The 21158-nt window shown below is 48.0% G+C and overlaps 2 protein-coding genes across 5 annotated transcripts in view; one reads left to right on the top strand and one right to left on the bottom strand.

Moving 5' to 3' along the window:
* DIAPH1 (diaphanous related formin 1) overlaps positions 1–8085 on the top strand; it is a 103748-nt gene extending 95663 nt beyond the window's left edge. For both annotated transcript variants that reach the window (XM_049648525.1, XM_049648526.1), the window contains 2 exons: positions 16–102; positions 6137–8085. In XM_049648525.1, coding sequence (XP_049504482.1) covers positions 16–102; positions 6137–6294 — 245 coding nt within the window. In that variant the 3' untranslated portion in view covers positions 6295–8085. The remainder of the gene's footprint in view (positions 1–15; positions 103–6136) is intronic.
* Positions 8086–10074: 1989 nt separating this feature from the next.
* The window catches only part of PCDHGC3 (protocadherin gamma subfamily C, 3), a 38331-nt gene continuing 27247 nt past the window's right edge, over positions 10075–21158 (bottom strand). For all 3 annotated transcript variants that reach the window (XM_049648491.1, XM_049648492.1, XM_049648493.1), the window contains exons 3-4: positions 17651–17739; positions 10075–12118 (exon numbers count right to left, since the gene is read on the bottom strand). In XM_049648491.1, the coding sequence (XP_049504448.1) occupies positions 11892–12118; positions 17651–17739 (316 nt within the window). In that variant the 3' untranslated portion in view covers positions 10075–11891. The remainder of the gene's footprint in view (positions 12119–17650; positions 17740–21158) is intronic.

The following is a 21158-nucleotide window of genomic DNA, read 5'->3' as shown; positions in this document are numbered from 1 at the left end:
CTTTGTTCATGACAGAGGGCGATGAGACAGGTGTGATGGACAGTCTTCTGGAAGCTCTGCAGTCAGGCGCAGCATTCCGACGGAAGAGAGGACCCCGTCAGGGTAAGTGAGCAGGGGAAGCCCAGCCTGGGCCTGGAAGGGGTGAGGCTGTTTGTCTTGGGCTGAAGAACGGGTAAAGATGCTCTGACAGTTTAGAAACTTCCTCACAGTAGGCCCTGCATCAAGAGTGGATTGTCGAGGGCCTCTTCCTCCCATATTAGAAAGCCCTGACCTGAGGAACTAGGTCTCGTGGGACTGAAAGTGTACATTTGATGTAGGAAATACAAAGAAAAGTTAAGAGTCCTTACTCAACTTCACAAGCAGAAAAGACAGAGAAGGTTAGGCATCATCATCCTCACATGTAATAATAAAGAGGAGCAATCCATTGGAAGAACTGTCTCTGACAATTACCTTTCCTTGGGTGAGTTAGCTTCCACTGCCTTTGTGTTCCCTATTTACTCCCCCACAACCCTCAGAAGATATAAGTGGATTAAGTTGAACCAGAGCCTCTAAGAAGAATTACGAGGACAGGAGGACAGATGATCCAGGCATTCGTATGGGGGAAGGATCGGTAGATAAGCTTCCTTGGAGGGAAGCGCACAGTGGCTAAGAGACTAGTCCACAGAAGGTAGAGCCAACACCGTCCGTCATGCAGGGCTGACTTGCACCATTGGGTCTGGCGAAGGCCCTTTGGGACTAGGAGTGATGGCTTTTTTCCTAGGTTGAAGGTGGGAATAACAGAAAAGGCAGTCATCAAGGGTTTCTATTTTTGAGAGAGTTAAAGATGTGTTCCCTATTCCCTGGCTGGTATATTCTGTAGGTCTGTTTGAAAGCGCTTTAAGGTTATCGTAAGGAGGAGGTGTGCAGCTTGCTTTGGCCAGCGCTTAGCTGTTAACACAGAGGTATCTGTAGGGCTTAAAGTACCTATCATAGCCTGGAAAGGGGACCCTGGGATGAAGGGTATAGAGCATGCTAGCTGCCATAAACTTAGTGTCCTGGCCCAAAGGTTGCTGCCTATTTTTGCCCATACTCTGAATTCCCAAAGGGAAATTCCCTTCTGAGGGCTCTTCTGTACAACCTCTGAACCTTCCCTAAATAGGAGAATCCCTCATTTACAAGTCTTGGCATCCTTTGAGAAGAGGTTCTCTAGTGCAAGAATAGGTGATTATGATGGACTTAGAACTTCCTGGGTACGTTTAGTCTTACAGATCAGTGTTTGAGTAGAGAGTGCAGCTGGTAGTATTTATTTTGTTTAGTTTTTACAGGTTCTTGTGACATTGTTCTCTACTCACCATATAAGGTGATGTGGCCTTACATTAGGTATTTCTAGCCAAAAGAAAGTACATTGCATCTCACTGTTGACTCTGTCAGCTAAATGCCAACCTGCATCAGATTTTTGGTGGGGAATTCCCTTTTTAAGCCTCTTCCTCTGAAACTATACTAGAATGCCAGATGCTTCCTGTACACAGGCAGCCAGACATCAATGTCTTCCCTCTGTGGGGGAGGCCCCATTCTCTATTTCTTCCCAAGTAGGAAACCAGGACTCACAGGCAGAGGAAGCAGGGATTTTATTGGAACATAACCTTTCAGCAGAGGATCCAAATTAGTCAAAATGCTATTTTCCCAGGGTAAGAAGGAATAGGAGAATGATACTAGGAGATAGTGCAGCAGAGAACTACATGATTTTTAAATTGGTTCCATCCTGTAACCTAATCTTCCTGGGCTCTGGGTGTCTAGAAGAATCTCTTAGGGGAGACACCTTGACTTACTCTGTTATCCTGCTTAGACAGTGCATTCATGTCCTCTAAAGTGATCTGGCCTCACACTAGCTGTAAAGGTTCTATCACAGTAGAGTGTGACCAGCATCAGACTAGGTAGAAATCAAAAGACCCAGAGTCAAGTAACTCTGATGCTATGTACCTTGGACAATTGTAGGGGATTCTGTTTCTTCTTGAGCTGGACTAAAATGGTCTCTTGGGTCCTTTCCAGCTTTAATAATCCTGTTGTCATTGGACAAAAGAATAAGAGAAGACATAAAAGAGGCTGGACTCAGAAGGCCCCGTTCTCAAACTATAAAATAGGCCCTGGTGGCTACAGGTTTCCTTCAGTGGCTCCTGCACTTAGCTGGTCCATTCCTTGCTTGGCCTCCTCTATCCCTTGTGATCAATTGCTTTGAGCCAAAAAAACTGAAGCCCTGTCAAGCAGATCTGCCTCACAGGCCTCCTCAGTCCCAGCTGTCCCAGCCTCAAAGACCCTGGCCTTTTCCTTAGTATTTAGAGGAATGTTTTAAAAAAAAAATCTTCCCGTCTCTGGAGACCCGAGGGAGTGTATACTGAGTACAAAGTATACAAAGAACCATTGAGTTAGAAAAGGAGAGTTACTATCAGGGCCGGTTCATTAAAAGTGACATGTAAACTGCTGTGATCTGCAGGGTGTGGGAGAACAATGGTTTGAGTGTCAAAGGGAAGAATCCATGTGATTGTATTACAGCTACTATTTCAGGCTGACAATTGAGTCAGCGTGTGGTTTTAATGACTCAACTTTATCTCCATGTCTGAATTGTGGCCTCTTATATACAGGCCATCTGCCCACTGGGATAAAAATCAAGGAAGAAATTCATCTTTCTTTTCCTTTCCTTCCCTCTAACCTCCACCTACACTAATAGAACCTTAGAGTCAGGAGAGCCTCTAAAGACCTTAGTGATTAGCATCTGACCTCCTCATAGATGAAAATAATTAAGACCCAGATAAGCTCTTCCTCTCCCAGATCTGAAGAGCTAGAGCTAGAACTGTAGCTCCCTTCTGTGATTCCAAGTCCAGGGCTATTTCCACTAAGCCTACTTGATGGACCGGAGAGGACAGTGACCCCTCTGTGTAGGCCAGAGTATTCTTTCATACCTTCTGGCAGAGAGCACTGGACACGGTACCGTTGCTTCAGGGAGTTTTCTGATGTCTACGTGTCTATAGAAGGTTAAGAGTATTTCCTACATGACCACTTATTCTCCCTCTGCTTTTGTAAAAATAGGACAGGTATTATAATTAGGCAAGTTTTAGACAGTAATGAGTTCTTTTAGGACAGTAATGACTATCTCATCTGTCCTAGTTTCCTCTCCTCCAAGGAAGCTTATTAACAAGAACACTTCCTCTTCAGTAGCAGTTTCTAGCCTGCATTTTATAAATGTAAATGTCTTTTTTCCAAATCATTGACCTTTTTCTAGTTATAATATGCTTGGTGGATTTTGCTGATGTTTTTATCTTAGCCCACCTGAACTTCTAGGAATCTGTCTTCAGAGACCTTTGACCAAAGTCTCAACATTGTTCCCTTTTCCCCACAGGCTGTGAGACTATTCTGAGTTAATAATCCTCCTTGATCTAATATAGTCAAATTATGTATCTGCTTCTATGGCTACTTGTCAATAGTCTCAAGTACTCAAGGTAGGGAAAGGAGGGGAAAGCTCAGTTTTTCTTAATTGTTCAAACTGTTGAGTATAATTGTGGCCCCGAAGACAGAGTGGAAGCCAGAATTCTTGAGTTCTGTTGATTCTCTTTCCAGTTCCAATAAGAGCTTTCTCATTTCTGAGAAAGGCCACATCTTAGGTCACATCCCTGTGTACTTAACTTTCTAGGCTTAAAAGGGAAGTTTTGGGGGCACCTGGGTGGCTCAGTTGGTTAAGTGTCATACTTCAACTCAAGTCATGATCTCACGGTCCATGAGTTTGGGCCCCATGTGGGGCTCTGTGCTAACAGCTCAGCCTGGAGCCTGCTTCGGATTCTGTCTCCCTCTCTCTCTGCCCCTCACCCGCTCATGTGCGCTCGCTCTCTCTCAAAAACAAACACTAAAAAAAATTTTTTTTAAGGGAAGTTTTGGTCTTCCGCCCACCTACCATCCACTCTTAGTTTTTGTGAGACCTGTAAAGCATCAGGATCTTTTGGAATCTAGAAAACCTAGAAACACTGCTTGATTAGGTACAACTGGTATCAACTTAGTTTAGAGGAAGAAACCAGACTTTTCCCATGTTGCCCAGGACAGGTCTCCCTGAAGACCCAGTATTCTTTTCCCTCTGGGGTCTGGAGTCAAATTATTTCAACACAAACGCATTTCTTTAGTCACACACAAATAGTTGGCAATATTTTCTCAACTGCTAGAGGATAAATACACAGGCACACTTGAGTGACATCAAGCCATTGCCTTTCTGGACATGAGAAGTAGGGTCCTAGAGAAGGGAATAAATTTAGAGAAGAGCAGAAACTAAGTGGGGCTGAGGCAAAGAAGATCTAAGCACATACATGTAGACTTCCCTAGTCACACTGTCCCCACCCCAGTCACTGAGGTGGTAGCACATGTTTATAGTCAAAGTAGTGGCCTGTGGGGAACACCTGGAGTATAGGTCACATACCTTCCACCTGGAACGAGAGGGTGAGCCCTTGTGCCTCTCAGTCAGGGCCTTCACTCTTCTTTCTCCTCTTGTTAGACAGTCCATTGTGCCCCTGGCAGGAGGAGTTGGAGACCTATACACTGGTAACCTGTGGGCATGCAGTGTGCTCCCTGACCTAGGGGTGGCCTCTGTTGTGTGAACACAGCAGTGCTGGCTCTCTAGTGAAAGGGTGGGCCTTCCCCGTTTGGCTTCTGCGCTGCCTAAAGCTTTTTGCTGGTCCAAACAAGGCAAAGGTGTTATGGGCCCTTTGTTCACTGCTTCCTCTGGACCTCTTCATTCCTGCGCCTGTCCCAGAGCTGCCCTCATCATTTAGCAAGCTGTTCTTGCTTCTGTAAGGCTGAGGTACTGCTTTCTCCACTCATCTTTCCCATGACCCAGCAAAAGCTGGGTTTTTTTAGATATAAATCAAATGCTTAGAATTCACCCTTTTAAAGTCTACAATCCAGTGGTTTCAGTATATTTTTAAGTTTGTGCAACCACTAATTCCAAAACATTTTTACCACCCCAGAAAGAACCCCCCATCCCCACTGGCAGTCATTCCCCCAGCCCCTGGCAATCGTGAATCTACTTTGTCTCTCTGGATGTACCCATTCTAGACATTTCATAGAAATGGAATCATAGCACGTTTAGCCTTTGTGTCTGGCTTCTTTGACCCAGGCAGGCAGCTCTTTGTGTACATGTGGTCTTTCTGTGCTGTTTTGTAGGGCATGGGAAGAAGCAGAGAACATGAGATGGGCATGGTCCCAAGGAACTGCCTTTGTGCTGAATGAAGATACTGGGGCCATAAATCTGCATTCCATAAATTGTGACAGTCTTAGGGATGGCTCCCAGCAGTGAGAACAGAAACTCATGGCTTAATTGGTTCTTCTCTTTCTAAGATTACAACTGGAGCGTCACCATCCCTTAACACATTGGAATCAGATTTCTTTGTAGGAGCCTGTCCTCACCATCCCTGACTGCAGCTCTGCCTTTGCTGACATACCTTTCATTACCCACTCACCCCTACCCCGACATACATACCTTGTAGGGCCCTTGGCATTTGTCTCCCAGCTGCTACTCCTGAAGAGGTGGGGAAGAGCTGGGCATGTGGGCATGGGGAGAGGGAAGGGGGGTAGGGGTACACATGGGAGTGTGACGTGCACTTGACGTCAGCGCGTGGCTGCTGCTCTGCTTTGCGGGAGTTGCCCCCAGCAGCCTACTGAAGGCCTTCCTGTGGTTGGACAGGCCTCCCCAGGTCTGACTTGAAATGGTTTTGGCCTAGGAGATTCCTGAAAACAGCCAAGAAAACAAAACTACTACTCTTTACTAAGCCTGAGTCTATTTAATTCCAACAGCTCTATGATGAGAAAACAGATTTTGGGCACTTCATTCCTCTTTAAGTTTTACCTAACAAGCCTGAATCACATTTTTTCTGTCTAGCTATATTCAAACCTGTGTACAGTTTTCACACAGGAAAGCCTGCACCACATGCTCTCTGCACCTAGGAAGTATATTCCACATGTTGTTAGGTCTCTGCCCCTCTTTCTTTCAAAGAAGGGCCTTCTGAACCAGACTGTGCAGCCACATTTGCATGGCTTTGGGCGGAATGTCTGCTACAGAGTTTGAAAGGGATTAGAAATTGGGCCTTCTGTGGACAAGATCTCTCATGTCTTTTCTTTGCAGCCAACAGGAAGGCTGGGTGTGCAGTCACATCTCTGCTAGCCTCGGAGCTGACCAAGGATGATGCCATGACTACTGTTCCTCCTAAGGTTGCCAAGAACAATGAGGGAGTCCCCACAATCCTTGAAGAACCCAAGGAGCTGGTTGGCCGTGCAAGCTAAGCTGGGTCTTATGGCCCCAGCAGCTTCCTTAGTGGAGCCCCAGACTGTCTTGCCCTGCAGCATGTGCCTAAAGGGTCACGGAAATATTCCTCTGCGGTGGCTGCTCCCACTACCTTGACCCTGTCTTACTCTCTGGCCTGCTGCTCTCTGTACATCACACACAGCTTCAGCTGCCTGGAGGCCAGTAGGAAAAGGCAGTGTGGGGAGGCCTGAGCCCAGCCCGCCCTGGCTGTTGTATTACCAAAGCAGGCTCTGTGTTTGCTGCCTTAACCCCAGCGGTCTTCTGTCACTCTGAGGCCTTGTCTCAGACCAGGCCCCACCTGCTTTCTCAACCCCTGCCTTTCCAGTAGGCTTTCACTTTGGTCAATCTTGCTGGGTTCGTGCTTTTCTTTTGTGGTTTCTCTAGCCCTGAGAACAGCATGGGGCTTGTGAACCTTTAGGCCGTATCCCTCGTTTCATCGCTGTCACCTCTGCTCTGCTCTTCCCTCTCCCGGTTACTGTTATTTATTACTAGTGGTGTGACACTGGGAGCCATGCCCAGAGAAGTGGGGAGGCAAACCCCACCCTCCCCAAACCTTCCTGGGAAGGGCCTCCCAAAACAAAAAGGACCTGGACCACTTGATCTGTTCCACGATGGCCTAGGCCAGAGCCTGTGGGCAGGCAGGATATAGAGACATTGTGGGACCTGTCCCCAGCCTGCTGCCATGTTTTATGACCCTGCCTCTGTGAACCCTCTATACCTGCCCCAGGCTACTGAGCCATGGTCTCTCCTCACATCTTCCCCGGAGCTTTGGTGCATCTCCTCTGGAGTATGGGCTTTATTGTGACCATCCCAACACCTCACCCTCTGTCTCCAAGGAAATGGGAGGTGGAGCCTCCTGGCTGAGAAATTGTTTTGCAAATGGATCTATTTTTATATGAGATTTTTTTTTAAGAGAATAACTATCCCTTCCCCCTTTCCCCTCCATAATGTAAGAGATTTTGATGGCAGGTCCTGGTGTCCCTGGGGTTTCTCCCCACAGGCCTCAGTCCTGAACAACACCCTGGACCTCCACCTCCACCCTAAAGCCTTCTGGGCCCTTGAAGTCCAGTGCAGATTTTCTCTCCCATCATCTAGTTCTGGGGCAGGAGGAGCTCTTCTCTGGTAGAGGTGGACCAGGCCTCAGTGGTGGGAGCTCTGAGACCATAGAGTTTTTAATAAAAATTTAATATATTTATCAAGCCAAATGTGCAAATGCTAACTGGACACTGGGCAAGGGAGTAGTGTTGCCACACAGCGTCCCCCTGCTCCCTTATGAACAGTGGGCAGGCCAGACTGTTCAGAGGCCCTAGCTCCAGGAAGCTCAGATTCTCTGGCTCAGGGTGACACTTTGCCCTCCTTTGCTTTTAGCTTCCACCCCCAGGTAGGAGAGAGAATGACACTGCTCAGGCTTGACCCAGAATTAAAGTTGTTGGAGCAAAGGGAGGAACGCAGGAGACCTGAGGCTTCCTACAGGGAGGCCTTCAGGCCAGGAACAAAGGTTCCGTTTGCTACAGCTGTCTGTGTGAAGGGGCAACAGCATCTCCTTTGAGTAGGGGGGAGGCTGCTCCCCTGGGTCCCCTCCTCTTCCCTGCTGACATCTGGGGCTTTGACCCTTTCTTTTTTAATCTACTTTTGCTAAGATGCATTTAATAAAAAATTTAAAAAGACAAAATGCAAACCTGTTTCCCTTGCCTCTTGGGCTTCTGGGATGTCATCACCTCCAGTTTGTTGGGTTTGTTTCCAACTGTTAATAAAGCATTGAAACAGTACTACCTTACCTCCTCCTTTGTGACTTTAAGCTATTTTCCAAATCCCTGGTTGATCTGACAGATCATTGTCAAAAAGCTTAAGGTGCCTAACATGTGCCAGACAGACACCATGCTTAGGCTTCTGCCCTTACATTTGCATCTTACAAAGGAATAGGGCCCCAGTTCTATTTTGGCAGCCTGGTTTGGAACCCTTTTCTTGAACTCAGTTCTAGTTCCTCACCTCCTAGCACCCCCACATGTCAAGAACTACTAGGTCCTGGCAGTACCTGTGTTTCTTTTGCTGAGGGAAGATTCTCCCATCTCCCCTCTTCATGTCTCCCTGCCGCCCCCCCCCCCCACCTTGGTGGCCACAGACCAACCACACTGCAGATTAGAGGAATTTATGTGGGGGAAGAGGGGGACAGAAACCTGAGCCTGCCAGCAGAGGTCATGCTCCAGGTGACTTGCAGCTCAGAGCCATACTTGAGCACGCTGTAACCTACACAAAGGAACCTTACAAGCTATGAACAGACCCAGAATAGACAATGAGGGGCTTGAAGAGGACCACAAACCCATTCTGGCAGGCTCTAGAACTGGAAATAAAAGCCTTTTAAATAGCCCTGGAGCCTGGGCCAGCTGCCTCCCCGGTATGGCTGGGGATGTGGGTGTAGGTTGCCTGCCTCCTCCCCCCCCCCAGAAGCCACGCATTTCTGTTTCAGAGCTTTACAGGCGCACATACCAATTAGGGGACCAACCACAGCTGCTCACACACACTGCCAATCTACTGCCGTGCCTGGAATAGAACCCAGGCAGCCAGCACCCCGCCCTCTGCAACCCAGCTCTCAGAAACAAAACCCCAATTCCATCTCAGAAACCGTCCACACCACCCTTCCTCCCACACAAGAAGGTCGCCTCCAGATGCTTAGTTGGAAGGCTTGGTTTCCGTGACAACCGACTTCAGGAGCTGGCAAAACACATGACCCGGCTCTGGGAGGATGCGCATAGGAAGCCCACAGACTGCCTCCTTCCACCCTGCAGTTAGGCATGCCTTCCCGGATCCGCCAGATAACCCCAGTGGGTCTGTGTTTGTCATTCCTCTGCACCCGGTCTTCTCTCCTCTGTACTTCCTGCAGAGGACAACCTCCAATTCCCACTGTGTTCCAAGGAGGCGGACTGAGGAAGAGGGGAGGGGAGGAGGGGTGAGAAGTGAATGGAAAAGCAAGGAGAGAGGGAGAAGAGGAACAAGGGAAGATAGTCTGGGTCTACCGACAATCTATCCTGTATACCCACTCTTCAATCCCCTTGACACAGGGCACCCCACACCATCCCCAGCAACAAAGTGATGAACCTTCTACTTTCCTTGGCTTTGCCACAGAGAGTGGAAAGGTGACTTCCAGATGGGTGAACCAAGGCCCAGGCTATATGTAGCCTGCCCTCTTGCACGGTGTTCCCAAAGCCACTAGGCAGCCAGGGTGGAGGGGAGTGGTCAAAGGAGAATCCACCCTCCTAGGAAGGAGCCCACAAAGGCACTGTGGGGTGTTAATTTTAGCAGGGAAGAGGGGGAAACTAAGGAAATGTCCACCACCCGATTTCCAGCTCTGTAGCCGTTGCCAACACAGTCCTCCCCCGCTCTGGAGTCTCCTCTTCTGCCGGGAGACTGGTGCTTAGAACCTTAAGGGAGAGAGAGCCACAAGCATACAATTGCACGCTCAACTGCACAGCGCCACGCAGCGCTCAGAGATCCCCCTCCTCAACAGACCCATAAAACGATTACACACAACGGTATACCGATCCACAAGCGCAATTACAGTCGATTGTATACTGTTACATATGCACAACAGTATTGCAAGCACACACAGCCACATTTGACTGTCACACACACACTCAAGGGCAGCGACACAAAACCAAGATGCAAATACAATAGCCTTGCGATCCCGCCTTTCTTCCAGCATACACCTCTTGGCACTTCATCCACAAATGCTAGGAGCCTCCATCTCTTACACAGAACCGTTCAACCTTTCAGAAGAAACCTTTTAATTTTTTTTTTTCAAAGAAAAAAAGCCATATAAATATTAGAGTATAAAACTTGCGTGAGACACAGGAAGGGGAGTGGGTGGGGAGCTACATGACTATGCGAAGAGAAGCACTTATAGGAGTCAGTACAGGGGACGGGGTCGCCGCAGCGCATGGACACAGCACAAAACACAGCACGGGCCGCTGCAGGTGGATTCAACGACAGATGGCTGCGCGGAGCCCTCCGCCCACCCGCCATCACGGAAAAGCACACCGCACTACACTATTGGCTATTCTACACCAGCCGCAAGAGGGAGGGGGCTCTACACTACTGTAAGGGTTGGGGTGGGGTTCTTGCGCAGCCCCACTGGAGGTACGGAGGTACGGGCCTGGGGGAGGGGGTGGGCAGAAGGGGATGGGCAGAGAAAGGTCTATGCACAAGGAGGCACTGGGGGACTTTAACCAGGCTCTGGCCACTAGAGAGCAGACTGGGGGGGGGGGGGGGGGGGGGCTGGGCATTGGCCTTCACGGAGAAGAAATGGCACCTGGCAAGATGAAGGAAGAGAGGCTGGAGGAGTGCAGGGGCCCTGTGGAGAAGCCCGGATCCTAGGCTAAGACTTTCTGTCCACCTGGTCCCTGCTGTAGCTCCATGCCTCCCCAACCCAGGGACCAAGAACCACCTAGCTGGCCCTCACTGCTAGGGCCACACTGATTCTTCTACCTGTGGCACCTCTGGAGTACCCAGCACCCACAGAGGGCCCTCTGACCTCTCCAGGGGACCTGGTCCCAAACGTCCTCAGACCTTCCTTTGACTATAATGCCAGTTTAAATCCATTGGTGCTAATAGCTCAGCCCAAAGCTCACTGCCTGAGGTGAGTGAGCAAGCCTTGAATGTGGTAAACAAGAGTCCAGCCTGGTACTTGGTTTATGGCTGGAATTGGGGATCTGGCCAGTACCCTGGGGACACAGAGCCTTCTGCAAGATCCTGATAACTGGCAAGTCAAGCTTTGTCCATCCCCTATATCCACACCCTTCCCTTCTTTATCTTACCACCCCATACTGTCTTGGAACATGCAATGAAGTCTCTTGTTTGGAGAGGGGGAAGTCACGGCATGCAGCGGGAACATCAAACAATGAAAAACAGAACAAAAGACTGGTCCCAAGGGCGCTGGGAAGAGGCACGGTAGCAAAGTGCCCTCCCTAAATCCAGCAAGCGTCAGTACCATGGCAATGGTGACCATGTCTGCCAAAACTTGAGCTTGGTCTTGGGCTCTGGAAGGAGATGAAGGGACGGGCACCAAACCATGCTTTGGGGGCAGTCTGAGAACTGGAGAGGCCAAGAGGTTATGACGCCCTTCCAACTCTTCAGAACTACGAGCCTTTTTAGGTCACCAGGTACCTCAACACCCCAACCACCTTATTCAAGAAAGAGGAGCTGCTGAGGGGGTGGGGTGACAGGAGCGAGGCAGGGAATTGTGGATGGGCCTGATTGAATTTGGAAGATGGCAAAGTTCAGCTGTAACTAAAGGGGGTGTGATAAATGGTGTCTACACTAACCCCACTACCCCCATGGGCACAGCAATTGACTGGATGGGGGTTCCCAGCAGAACTCCCTTTTGCATATTCAATCCCTTGGGGGCAGAGAGGGGGGTGTTGACTGGGCACTTGTTTCTGTTTCTCAAAGGGAGCATGGCCTGGACCCCTACCAGTATCTGGGGGTGAGCCCTGAAAATATGAGGCCTGGGTACAGATACGGAGAGGCTGGGCTGGTTGGGGAGGGAAGTTGCCCCGTGGCTCTTGGCCTGGCCTCCACGTTACTTCTTCTCTTTTTTGCCTGACTTCTTCTTGTTGCCATTGCCACCGGTGGGGGCCTTGCCATCTCGCTTGGCAGCCGCGTTGGTCAGTGTGGCGTTACTGCCGGGGATGTAGACGTTCTGGCGGTAGTCCGGCACGTGCTGCAGGGTAAACTGGGGCCCGTAGCGGGCACTCAGGCCCATGGTGCCAGCGCCCCCTCCCAGGGTGGAGCCCCCATCAGCAGCTTCTGCAAGAGAGAGAGGAAGGTGAAGAGCTAAACTCTGGGTCCCTCTTTTATAGCACAACCAGTTAATGGGCAAAGCGCCCAGCCCTGACCACAATGAGCCCTGGGAATATCATCTCTATCAAAGGGGGATAAACACCTTTTGATAAATACCCTCTAATACCCTCTAACAAAGAGGCAGAGGTAAGTGGCTCTGGAGTGAGACCAGCTGGGTTTGATTCCTAGCTCTTTTACCTACTAACCAATTGGGGGCAATCCCTATGTCTCCTGATCTATGAAAAGGGGTAAAAATAACAACTACCTCTTCTGGTTTGGGTGAAGACTAACCAAGATTATGTAGGGCCTGAAACATGCTGTTATTTTTCAGGGCATAAATAAAAGCTCTCCAGTCCTTGCCCTAACCCTTCTCACGGGAGCCTCTCTGGTCTCCACACTAGACTGTGGTCTCCTGGGGGGCTCCAACTAGGGCCTGTGTGTCCTCCTATCCTTCACCAGCCGGTGCCCACAGAGTGGGGGCACTCAGCAGTTCTGTTGTTAGCAGGGGGTCAGGGGGCTTTGCAGGTATTCATTTCATAACAGCGACAGGAGTTGACTAGTGTCAACTATTCTGTGCCAAGTACTCTGCTAGATACTGCACGTGCATGATGGCTTTCACCTCAATGAGACAACCCAGTGAGGTATGGTATTTATCCTTACTTTATATATGAGGAAAGCAAGGCTCAGAGAAGGTAAAAGACTAACTCAAATCCACACCAGCCATCACAGGTTAAAGCAGGGGTGGCTAAGTGTATCTCAACATATACTGTAGAGAGAGTCACCACTACCACCATCAGGTTGGATCTTATCACTCTGAGGATAAAGGAGGAGGACAGAAGACAAAATGAGCCATGTTCTAGGAGGCTAAAAAGATGATTCCGGGACCAGATATCTATTATTTCTCTTTTGGATTTCAAATTTTTATTTAAATTCTTGTTAGTTAACATATATGGTTAACATTAGTTTCAGGTGTAGAATTTAGGGATTCATCACTGACCTGTAACACCCAGTGGTCATCACAAGTATCCTCCTTAATACCCATCACCCACTTGGCCCATTCTCTGCGACCAGGTATCTTAGGTACAAGGTAGACAGAGGTTCACAGTATCAGAGCTATGGAACATCAGACAACACCCCAAGCCCAACTTCCTACTGTATACAAGAAAAAACGGGGTCTAGAGAAGTATTCTGGCTCTAGCTTAGCATCACCCTGAGAGCTTGTTAGAAATGGAGACTTGGAATCTGCATTTTAACAAGATTTCCAAGTGATTTTTAGGCACACTGAAGGTAGAAAAGCACAGGATCACTTATCCCATTGGGTTTTTGTGAGGCTCAAATGAGACAGTGCTTCATGAGTCCACAGGCACTTAGTAAGGGCTCACTCAGTGTTGAGTGCAGCGCTCACATCATCACCACCATACAGTGTGTGTTGTTACTTCTACTCTACATGCTCCCTGGGTGCAGCAAGGAAAACCAGGAATTTCCCGGACTCAGCCTCAGTTCACAAGGGCTCCTGCTGGAGTCCTCTGGCAGTGGGAGGGTTAAAGCCCCTGGAATTCCCAGCCAAGCCCCAGCCCAGCTGACAAGAGTTCTCCTCCCAGCCTCCCTTTACTCTATGCTAGACCCTGGGAGTGGGTAGAGAGGGTGACTAAAGCCGGAGAGGCTGACTAATCCTGGGACACTAACCAGGGATTGAGAAATAGACAGGAACTATTTTAAAAACCAGCCCAAGAGGGGGAAGGGCACAGGAGAAGGGAACAGAGAGAAAACCCTTGGGTCTTTCTGCCTCCTCACTCCAATGCTCGGGTTTCTACAATCTCCATTTCAAGTCCCAAATCCCGGGATTTGAGGGCTTTGGGGTGTGTGTGAAAGGCTGGGTGGGAGGGAGCAGCTGCCCACTTCCTTCTCTCTTTCCCCAGACTGCTCCCCTCCCCCAGCCCTTTCATTCCATTGACTTTTTCAACGTTTTCCCTAATTAACTCCAGGATGGAGCCAAGCTTACCCTCCCCTTCAGCATACCCTCTTCCAGCCTGGGAATGAAGGGGTGGGGGAAGGGGCCTAGATTCTGCTTCAAAGAGCTAGGATTCCAGAGTGATTTAGGGGCTAAACGGGAGACTTCAGAGGCGCCAGAGAGGGAGAGAGAGGGGGACACACACATACATACATACACATATACACATAACACACACACACACGCATGCACACGCATGTGTGTGCACGCAGAAATGGGGAGAACCAGGGAGAAGGGAGGTAGAAACAGAAGGGCACAAAGGGCTTGACTTGGTAACTGGAGGCAAAGCCCACCCACATCCCACCGGCATCCCAGATCTCTAAGGAGCACCCCAAGGAGGTGGAAATGACAAAGCCAGTTCTTGCCACCTCCCACCAGAAGCACAGGCCTGATGCTGGCCCAGGCTCTGTGGGGGACTTTGAGGTTGGGCTGGACCAGGAGAGAGAAGATGTGCAAATCCAGGGCATACCAGAAAAAGGTTGACACTAGAGTTCCTTCTGTTTAGCGCTGTCACTAAGAAAGCTGGGTGACCCTGGCAGAGGCCCTGCACAACTCAGGCCTCCATTTCCCCATCTGTAGGTCTGAGGGTGGAGATGGTGGATTGCAGCCTCTGACCTTCTGTAGAATCAATTCTTCATCGGTGCCTCCTTCTACCTCCCCCCAGCACACAGTGAGCAGGGACCAAGATCTTTTCCATTCTATAGAGAAACATTCTTTAAAAAGCAGCCAGAAAGGGGTGACTGGCTGGCTCAGTCAATAGAGCATGAAACTCTTGATCTCAGGGTTATGAGTCCGAGCCCCACGTTGGGTGTAGAGATTACTTAAAAATAAAATCTGGAGCACCTGATGGTGGCTCAGCTGAACTCTTAATTTCACCTTAGGTCAAGATCTCACGGTTTGTGGAATAAAGCCCCATGTGGGGCTCTGTGCTGACAGTGTGGAGCCTGCTGGAGATTCTCTCTCTCTCCCTCTTTCCCTCTCTCTCTGCCTCTCCCCTACTCATGCTCTCTCTCAAAATAAATAAATATTTAATAAACAAAAATAATAAAAATTAAAAATTAAATCTTAGGAAAAAAAAAAAGGCATTAAGAAAGAACCTAGGCAAACTCTGGCCTAAAGGGTAAAGGTCACTGGCCTCCTCTCCAGCTCCTGGCCTCACAGCCTCCCTTCCCACCCCAGCTCAGGGCTGAGACAGCACCTCCAGACAGGGAGGCCTGGTCAAGCTAATCCAGAGTCAGTTGAACCGCAAATCAGAACCTCCTTGAGAACACACTTCCCCCCAAGTGTTTATTTAAAGTGCCTCCCAAGTGTACTTACTTTCCTTCTTACTTACTTCCCCTCAGCAGCCCCTTAGCCAGGCTGGGCTGGACTCCAGGAACCTCTCTGGCTTCAGGGCAGAGAAGCGGGTGTGAAAGTGGGAGTAGAGCCTGACCCTGCCACTTCAACCCTCTGGATCATTCCCCAAGGCCCTAGCCTACACTCAGGTCAGATGCTGTGTGGGCCAGAGGGGTGGAGCCCTGACAAGGGAGGGGACCCTGGGGGGTTTTAGGCCATAAATACTGATTCCATTTCTGTTTCTTAAATCTGGATTTAGGCCAAAAGCCTCCTTCCTTCATGTAATGCTAAAACCCACAACAGTTAAATATACCTGTCTGCCTACTTCCCTCAAGAACCTGACTTGGTATCTCCTAGAGCCACCCACCTGCCTCTTTCATACTCAGTATCTGGCCCCTCCAGAAGTACAATCCCCTGCCCACCCCAGACCTGGGCCAGTTCTGTCCCGGAAGGCTTGCTGCCCTGGTCACTTTCCCCTTCCTCTCCACCTTCACGTGAACTACCACAGGCCTGGCTTCACTTAACCTCACAGACATCTGGGAGAGGCATGCCAAATTTAACAAATAAAATGCAGAATACTCCCAATTAAATCTGAACTTCAGATAAACAATGAGCAGGTTTTTTTCTTTTTTAATATAGTATGTCCCAATACTCATGTTTGGGACCTACTTATGCTAAAATATTATTTGTTGTTCACGTGAAGTTAAAATTAACCAAGCTTCCTGTGTTTTATCTGGCACCTCTAGTCTGGGAGAATAAAGCAAGACAGTAAGAGGAGTTTAGCCTCTACACCTATTCAGCTAAAAGGGAAACATAGGCTGCATCTAAAGGCAGACATGGTCACTGCAAAAGCAAACGCGTGAACTTGAGAGTCAGACTGGGTTAGAATCCCCAATCTGCATCTCAAAATGGGGACCTTGGAGCAAGGGATTTCTCAGTTTTCTCATCTGTCAGATGTAAGTAATCACAGACCTGCTTTGCAGAGCTGGTTAAGAGGATGAATTGTTGTGAGGCCTAGCATGCACCCAGGACAGAACATAGGTATGATTTGAAAGTTATTGTTCTGATTTTACCGGGTTCTGTCCCAGCCCTCCACACGTGCTACAGGCCAGACAGAGGATTTCACTGCACTAAGTAAGCCCAGGGTCTAACGCCCTGATAGCCTTCATAGGAAGCCCAAGATGTGCTGCTCCTAAAACTAGTCCTTATGAACAGGCATTATTCTCAATCTGCCTTTTATGGGTCAAACAAGATAAGAGGTAATCAATTTTGGCCACTACCTATTGTGCCTTACTCTGTCATCCCCATGCTAAGGCCTTGCATTGGGCCCTCACAACACCAGCAAGATCTGTTCTAGTTCTCATGTGATAGTCACTGAAAGTGAAGCCCAGAGGGGCTTCCTTGAGGACTCATGGCTAAGTGTGGGTGCTGAGATTTGAGTCCAGGTTGGTCTGCCTCCAAAGCTTGTGCTCTTAAGTACTAACATCATTCTGTTTTTCTGTTTGCCCTACTCAGGACCCTTCTGACTGTTCAGGGACAAAAACCATTGGCTGAATCTCTGTTGCATGTGAAGTTCTGTTAGCCTTCTAGGAAAATCAAAATCCTGCTCTGGAGGTGGGGCAACAACAAAGGGAAGGGGTCTCACATATCCAAATGTGTTCTCTGTGCTGGGAGTATCCACGCCCACAACCATGGAGGGAAGGGCCTGTACGTCACGGGTCCAGTACTTTGTGCTTTGTGTTATCATCTCATTTAATCCTCACAACAACGCTTTGAGGCCACTGTCTCCATTTTCTTGGCTTAAGAAGCTGATACTTGTCAAGATTAAGCAAAATGATCAAATTCACAAAGATAATAAATGACAGAAGTAGGATCCGACCCATGCGGTCCCCTTCTGGAGCTGGACTCTTAACGTCACTCCCTCTATTCCCTCAATAAATCTTTCCTTTCTCACTCTTTTCTAGGCATCCCAGGAAGTCTGAACCTGTTTCTCAACCTGGGTTTTTGTCCAGGAATTATGAGTCCTCTCAGGGACTCCGAGAAAGATCCAGAGAAACCATGCAGGTTGATAGCCAGTCTTAAGGCAGATGGCTGTGGGATTCCCCCCAGAACCCCAGGTCCCCCATCCCCACACACACAGTGGCACAACTTACCACTGGCAGAGGCCAAGATCATGGCTTGAAGCATCTCTGTGTCAAACTGGTTGTTGGGCCAAGTGCCGGTTTCATCGCCATTTTGGGAGCTGAGGAGAGAGTGGGATGGTGAATACAGTCTCCCAGGCCAGCCTAGTTCACGCCTCTCCCGTCCTCTCCTAGAGCTCCCAGATCTAGTAACCTATATCTCCATCCCATGCCCAAAGATGGCCTGTAGGATTATAACATGTAATGTTTGCAAATACTTTGAAAAAAATCCCTTTGCCTAGCATACTTGCTTGCCTTGCACCATCTATAGAAATCAAACCTTTTCTGAGGCACTTCCCTAATTCCTCAAGCTCCCTCTCACAGCAAATCTGGTGTTCCCTAGACTGCCAGTTCCCAACTTCTACCTTGCTAAGATGAATAAAATTTGTCAGAGGGATTCCTAAGCAACTCCCCCCAGCGCAGCCCAGGTGCCTCTCCCAGGCAGCTCAGGTCGCATGGCTCCTGCTGCTATACCTGTCTACACCGTCTGTAGAAGATGGTGTCTGCGCCCCTCCTGCTGAAGTACCTAATTAAAACCTTTGGACACTCTAAGCATTGAGAAAAACACGAAGTGATTAATGATTGTTAAAAACACTAACTTATAAATGACCTGAAGAAATTCCAGCTCAACTCAGATTTTTCCCACAGTGAGTATTTCCATGTTTTTTGGAATTCTGAAATATCATATTATTTCTGTTTTTGAGGGAAGGAAGAGCCACCCTGACACACACACCATTAGGTGACCCTTGGCACCACCTGGAACACCAAAGTTCATCAATAAGTATTTCTTGCTTGAATGAATGGGGGGGAAAACACACGAAGAGAGTGAGGTTACCATAGGGAAGGATCTGGCACCAGGGTAAGGGCTGCAGGGTAGGCCTTGGAAGCATGAGAGGGAGACAGAGAGAGCAAGAGCATGATCGTGTTGGTGTATTCTGTCATGGTGGGTGAGCACAGCCAAGAAATGCTTTACAATTTTTCCAAGTTCTGTCCCTGCTTACGGTTTCCCCTGATCTGGGATTCTCCATCCTCAGGTAGGTGGACTTAGTCTAAGGCTTGGCCAGAGTGCAGCTGCTCTATGTGTCCTCTATACCCTCACATCAGACAGGGTTGAAGGGAAAGTAGGAGCCTCATTTCTCTCTCAGAGTGACAACAGTTGGAATTCTGTGTCCATTTATTCAACCAACATTTACTGACCAATTACTGTGTGCCAGACAATGGGCAAGATACTGGGGTTATAGTTGTGAACGTGACTGACATAGTCTCTGTGATGCTCATGGTCTATATACTGAGAGGCTGACATTAAATAATCACACAATTATTTAATGGTAACTGTGACAAGTGCCATGGGGGCAAAGAGCAGGGTGTATAAGGGAGTCTTGATTTAGTAAGGGCTAGGGAGCTCAATCAGTCCAAGCTTCCCTGAGGAAAAGGGAAATTAGAAGACAGGGAATTCACATCTGAATAAATTTCCAGGTAATCTGTAAGACAATTCCATATAAACAAAGGTAGGAGGAATGACAGAAAATCACCACCTTGTAACCACCAATCACTGGTGAATATTAAAATATTAAAACTGAAAGGTTGCTGCACAGTCTCAAATATCACACACAGAGTACTTATTAATCACAAATATTTTTAAATATATTTGTAATGGAGAGATCTGAAGATACCACTTTAAGTGAACAAAGTGAGTATCCCTGATAGCTGAACAAAATGACATGTAATGATTCCTGACGTAATGCTGTGGGAGGTGTACAATGTCACCCAGTCAGTATTCCTACCAAAATCGTTGTTAACCTGATTTCACTGTGAGAAAATGATAAGCAAATCCAGATCATGGGACATTTTATTTATTTATTTGTAAGTGTTTATTTTTGAGACAGAGGGAGAGAGGGACAGATAGATAGAGGAGGACAGAGGATTCAAAGTGGGTTTGGTGCTGACACCATGAGTTCATGACCTAAGTTGAAGTCAGATGCTCAACCAACTGAGCTACCCAGGAGCCCCAGATTGTGGGACATTTGAAAAGACAACTGGCTTGGACTCTAAAAAATGTCCATGTCATTAAAACAGACAGACAAAAAAAGTAAGGAGACTGTTCTACATTAAAGGAGACGAAAGCAATAGGGCAAGCAAAGGTAATTCATGCTCCTTGATTGAATCCCAAATTGGAAAAAAAAAAAAAAAAAAACATCAGGGGTGCCTGACTGGCTCAGTTGGTAGACCATGCAACTCTTGATATTAGGATCATGAGTTCAAGCCCCACATTGGGTATAGAGCTTGCTTTAAAAAAAAAAAAATACCAAACAAATTAAAAGGACATTTGGAGAACATTTATGAAAATCTGCCAGTGGACTACATGTTATTACACTACTGTTAAATTTCCCAAACGTGATCATTCTTGTATGGTTTGTATGAGAATGTTACTGTTATTAGGAGGTGTATACTAAAGTTTTTCAAATACTACAACGTCTGCAACTCTCAAATATTCAGGAAAAAAAGTGTAGTATGTGTGTGGAAAGAGAGAGAGAGAAAAAAAATGCAAAATACAAACAACTGATTAATCTAGGTAAAAACAGTATGTCTGAGTTCATCACACTATTTCGACAAGTGAACTTTTTGACAAGCTTGAAACATCTCAAAGTAAAATGTTGAGAAGTAAAATGAAGTATCTAGGAGAAAGTATTGTGTTGTGGGAGAGAGCTTTCCAGGCAGAGTGAGGAATGTGCCCCAAGCCTCTGAGGCTGGGAAATGCTTGGCCAGTTCAGTGGACTAAGGGCAGCCAGTGTGGCTATCCCAAGGGGAGATGGTGTCAGGGGCTGAGGTTGTAAAATGGACACTAAAAACTTTGGTCTCATCCTAAGAGCTCTGAGAAGTCACTGAGGTGTTTAAAGGGAGGGGGGTGTCATGATGGGATTTAAGAATTTAAAGACTGCTTTTGCTCCTGGGAGAGGACTAAGGGTGAAGGGTCCCTCTAGGAGGACAGGAGCCCAGTGCTGCGGCCTCAGCCACCTCTGTCTCCGTGGGAATCCAGGGGTCTTTACTTGCAGTCCTGCTGTCACTGGACGTGCTGGAAGGCAGAGGCCTCAGGCAGATGGGCTCATGCCTAGAGGAGAAGCCTAACTGGGATAGAGTGGGGAGAACAGTTGTCATGGAGGGGAAGCAGAGAGAAGGGCTCCAGGGGAGACAAGAGGGTCAGATACCTGGTTAGGGGGATGCCCAGTGGAGACTGGGGAGTGGTGCTGAGGGAACAGAGGTGAGTGGAGGGGTAGGCCTGGAACCATAATGGGCTGGGCTATAAGGAGGATTCTTGGGCAATGGTTGAAGGCTGGAGGCTAAATGGATGGGCAGGTTGCCAGATCTTTGACTTCTTTCTGAACAATTTGCTGAGAGCTTCCTATTCTCTGGAAGAGAATATATTTATGTTCTTCATATATATATATATATATATATATATATATATATATATATATATATA

Source organism: Panthera uncia (assembly GCF_023721935.1).
Source record: "Panthera uncia isolate 11264 chromosome A1 unlocalized genomic scaffold, Puncia_PCG_1.0 HiC_scaffold_17, whole genome shotgun sequence".
NCBI lineage: Eukaryota > Metazoa > Chordata > Mammalia > Carnivora > Felidae > Panthera > Panthera uncia.
The sequence above is the reverse complement of the archived record's forward strand: the minus strand, read 5'-3'. Positions and strand labels throughout refer to the sequence as shown.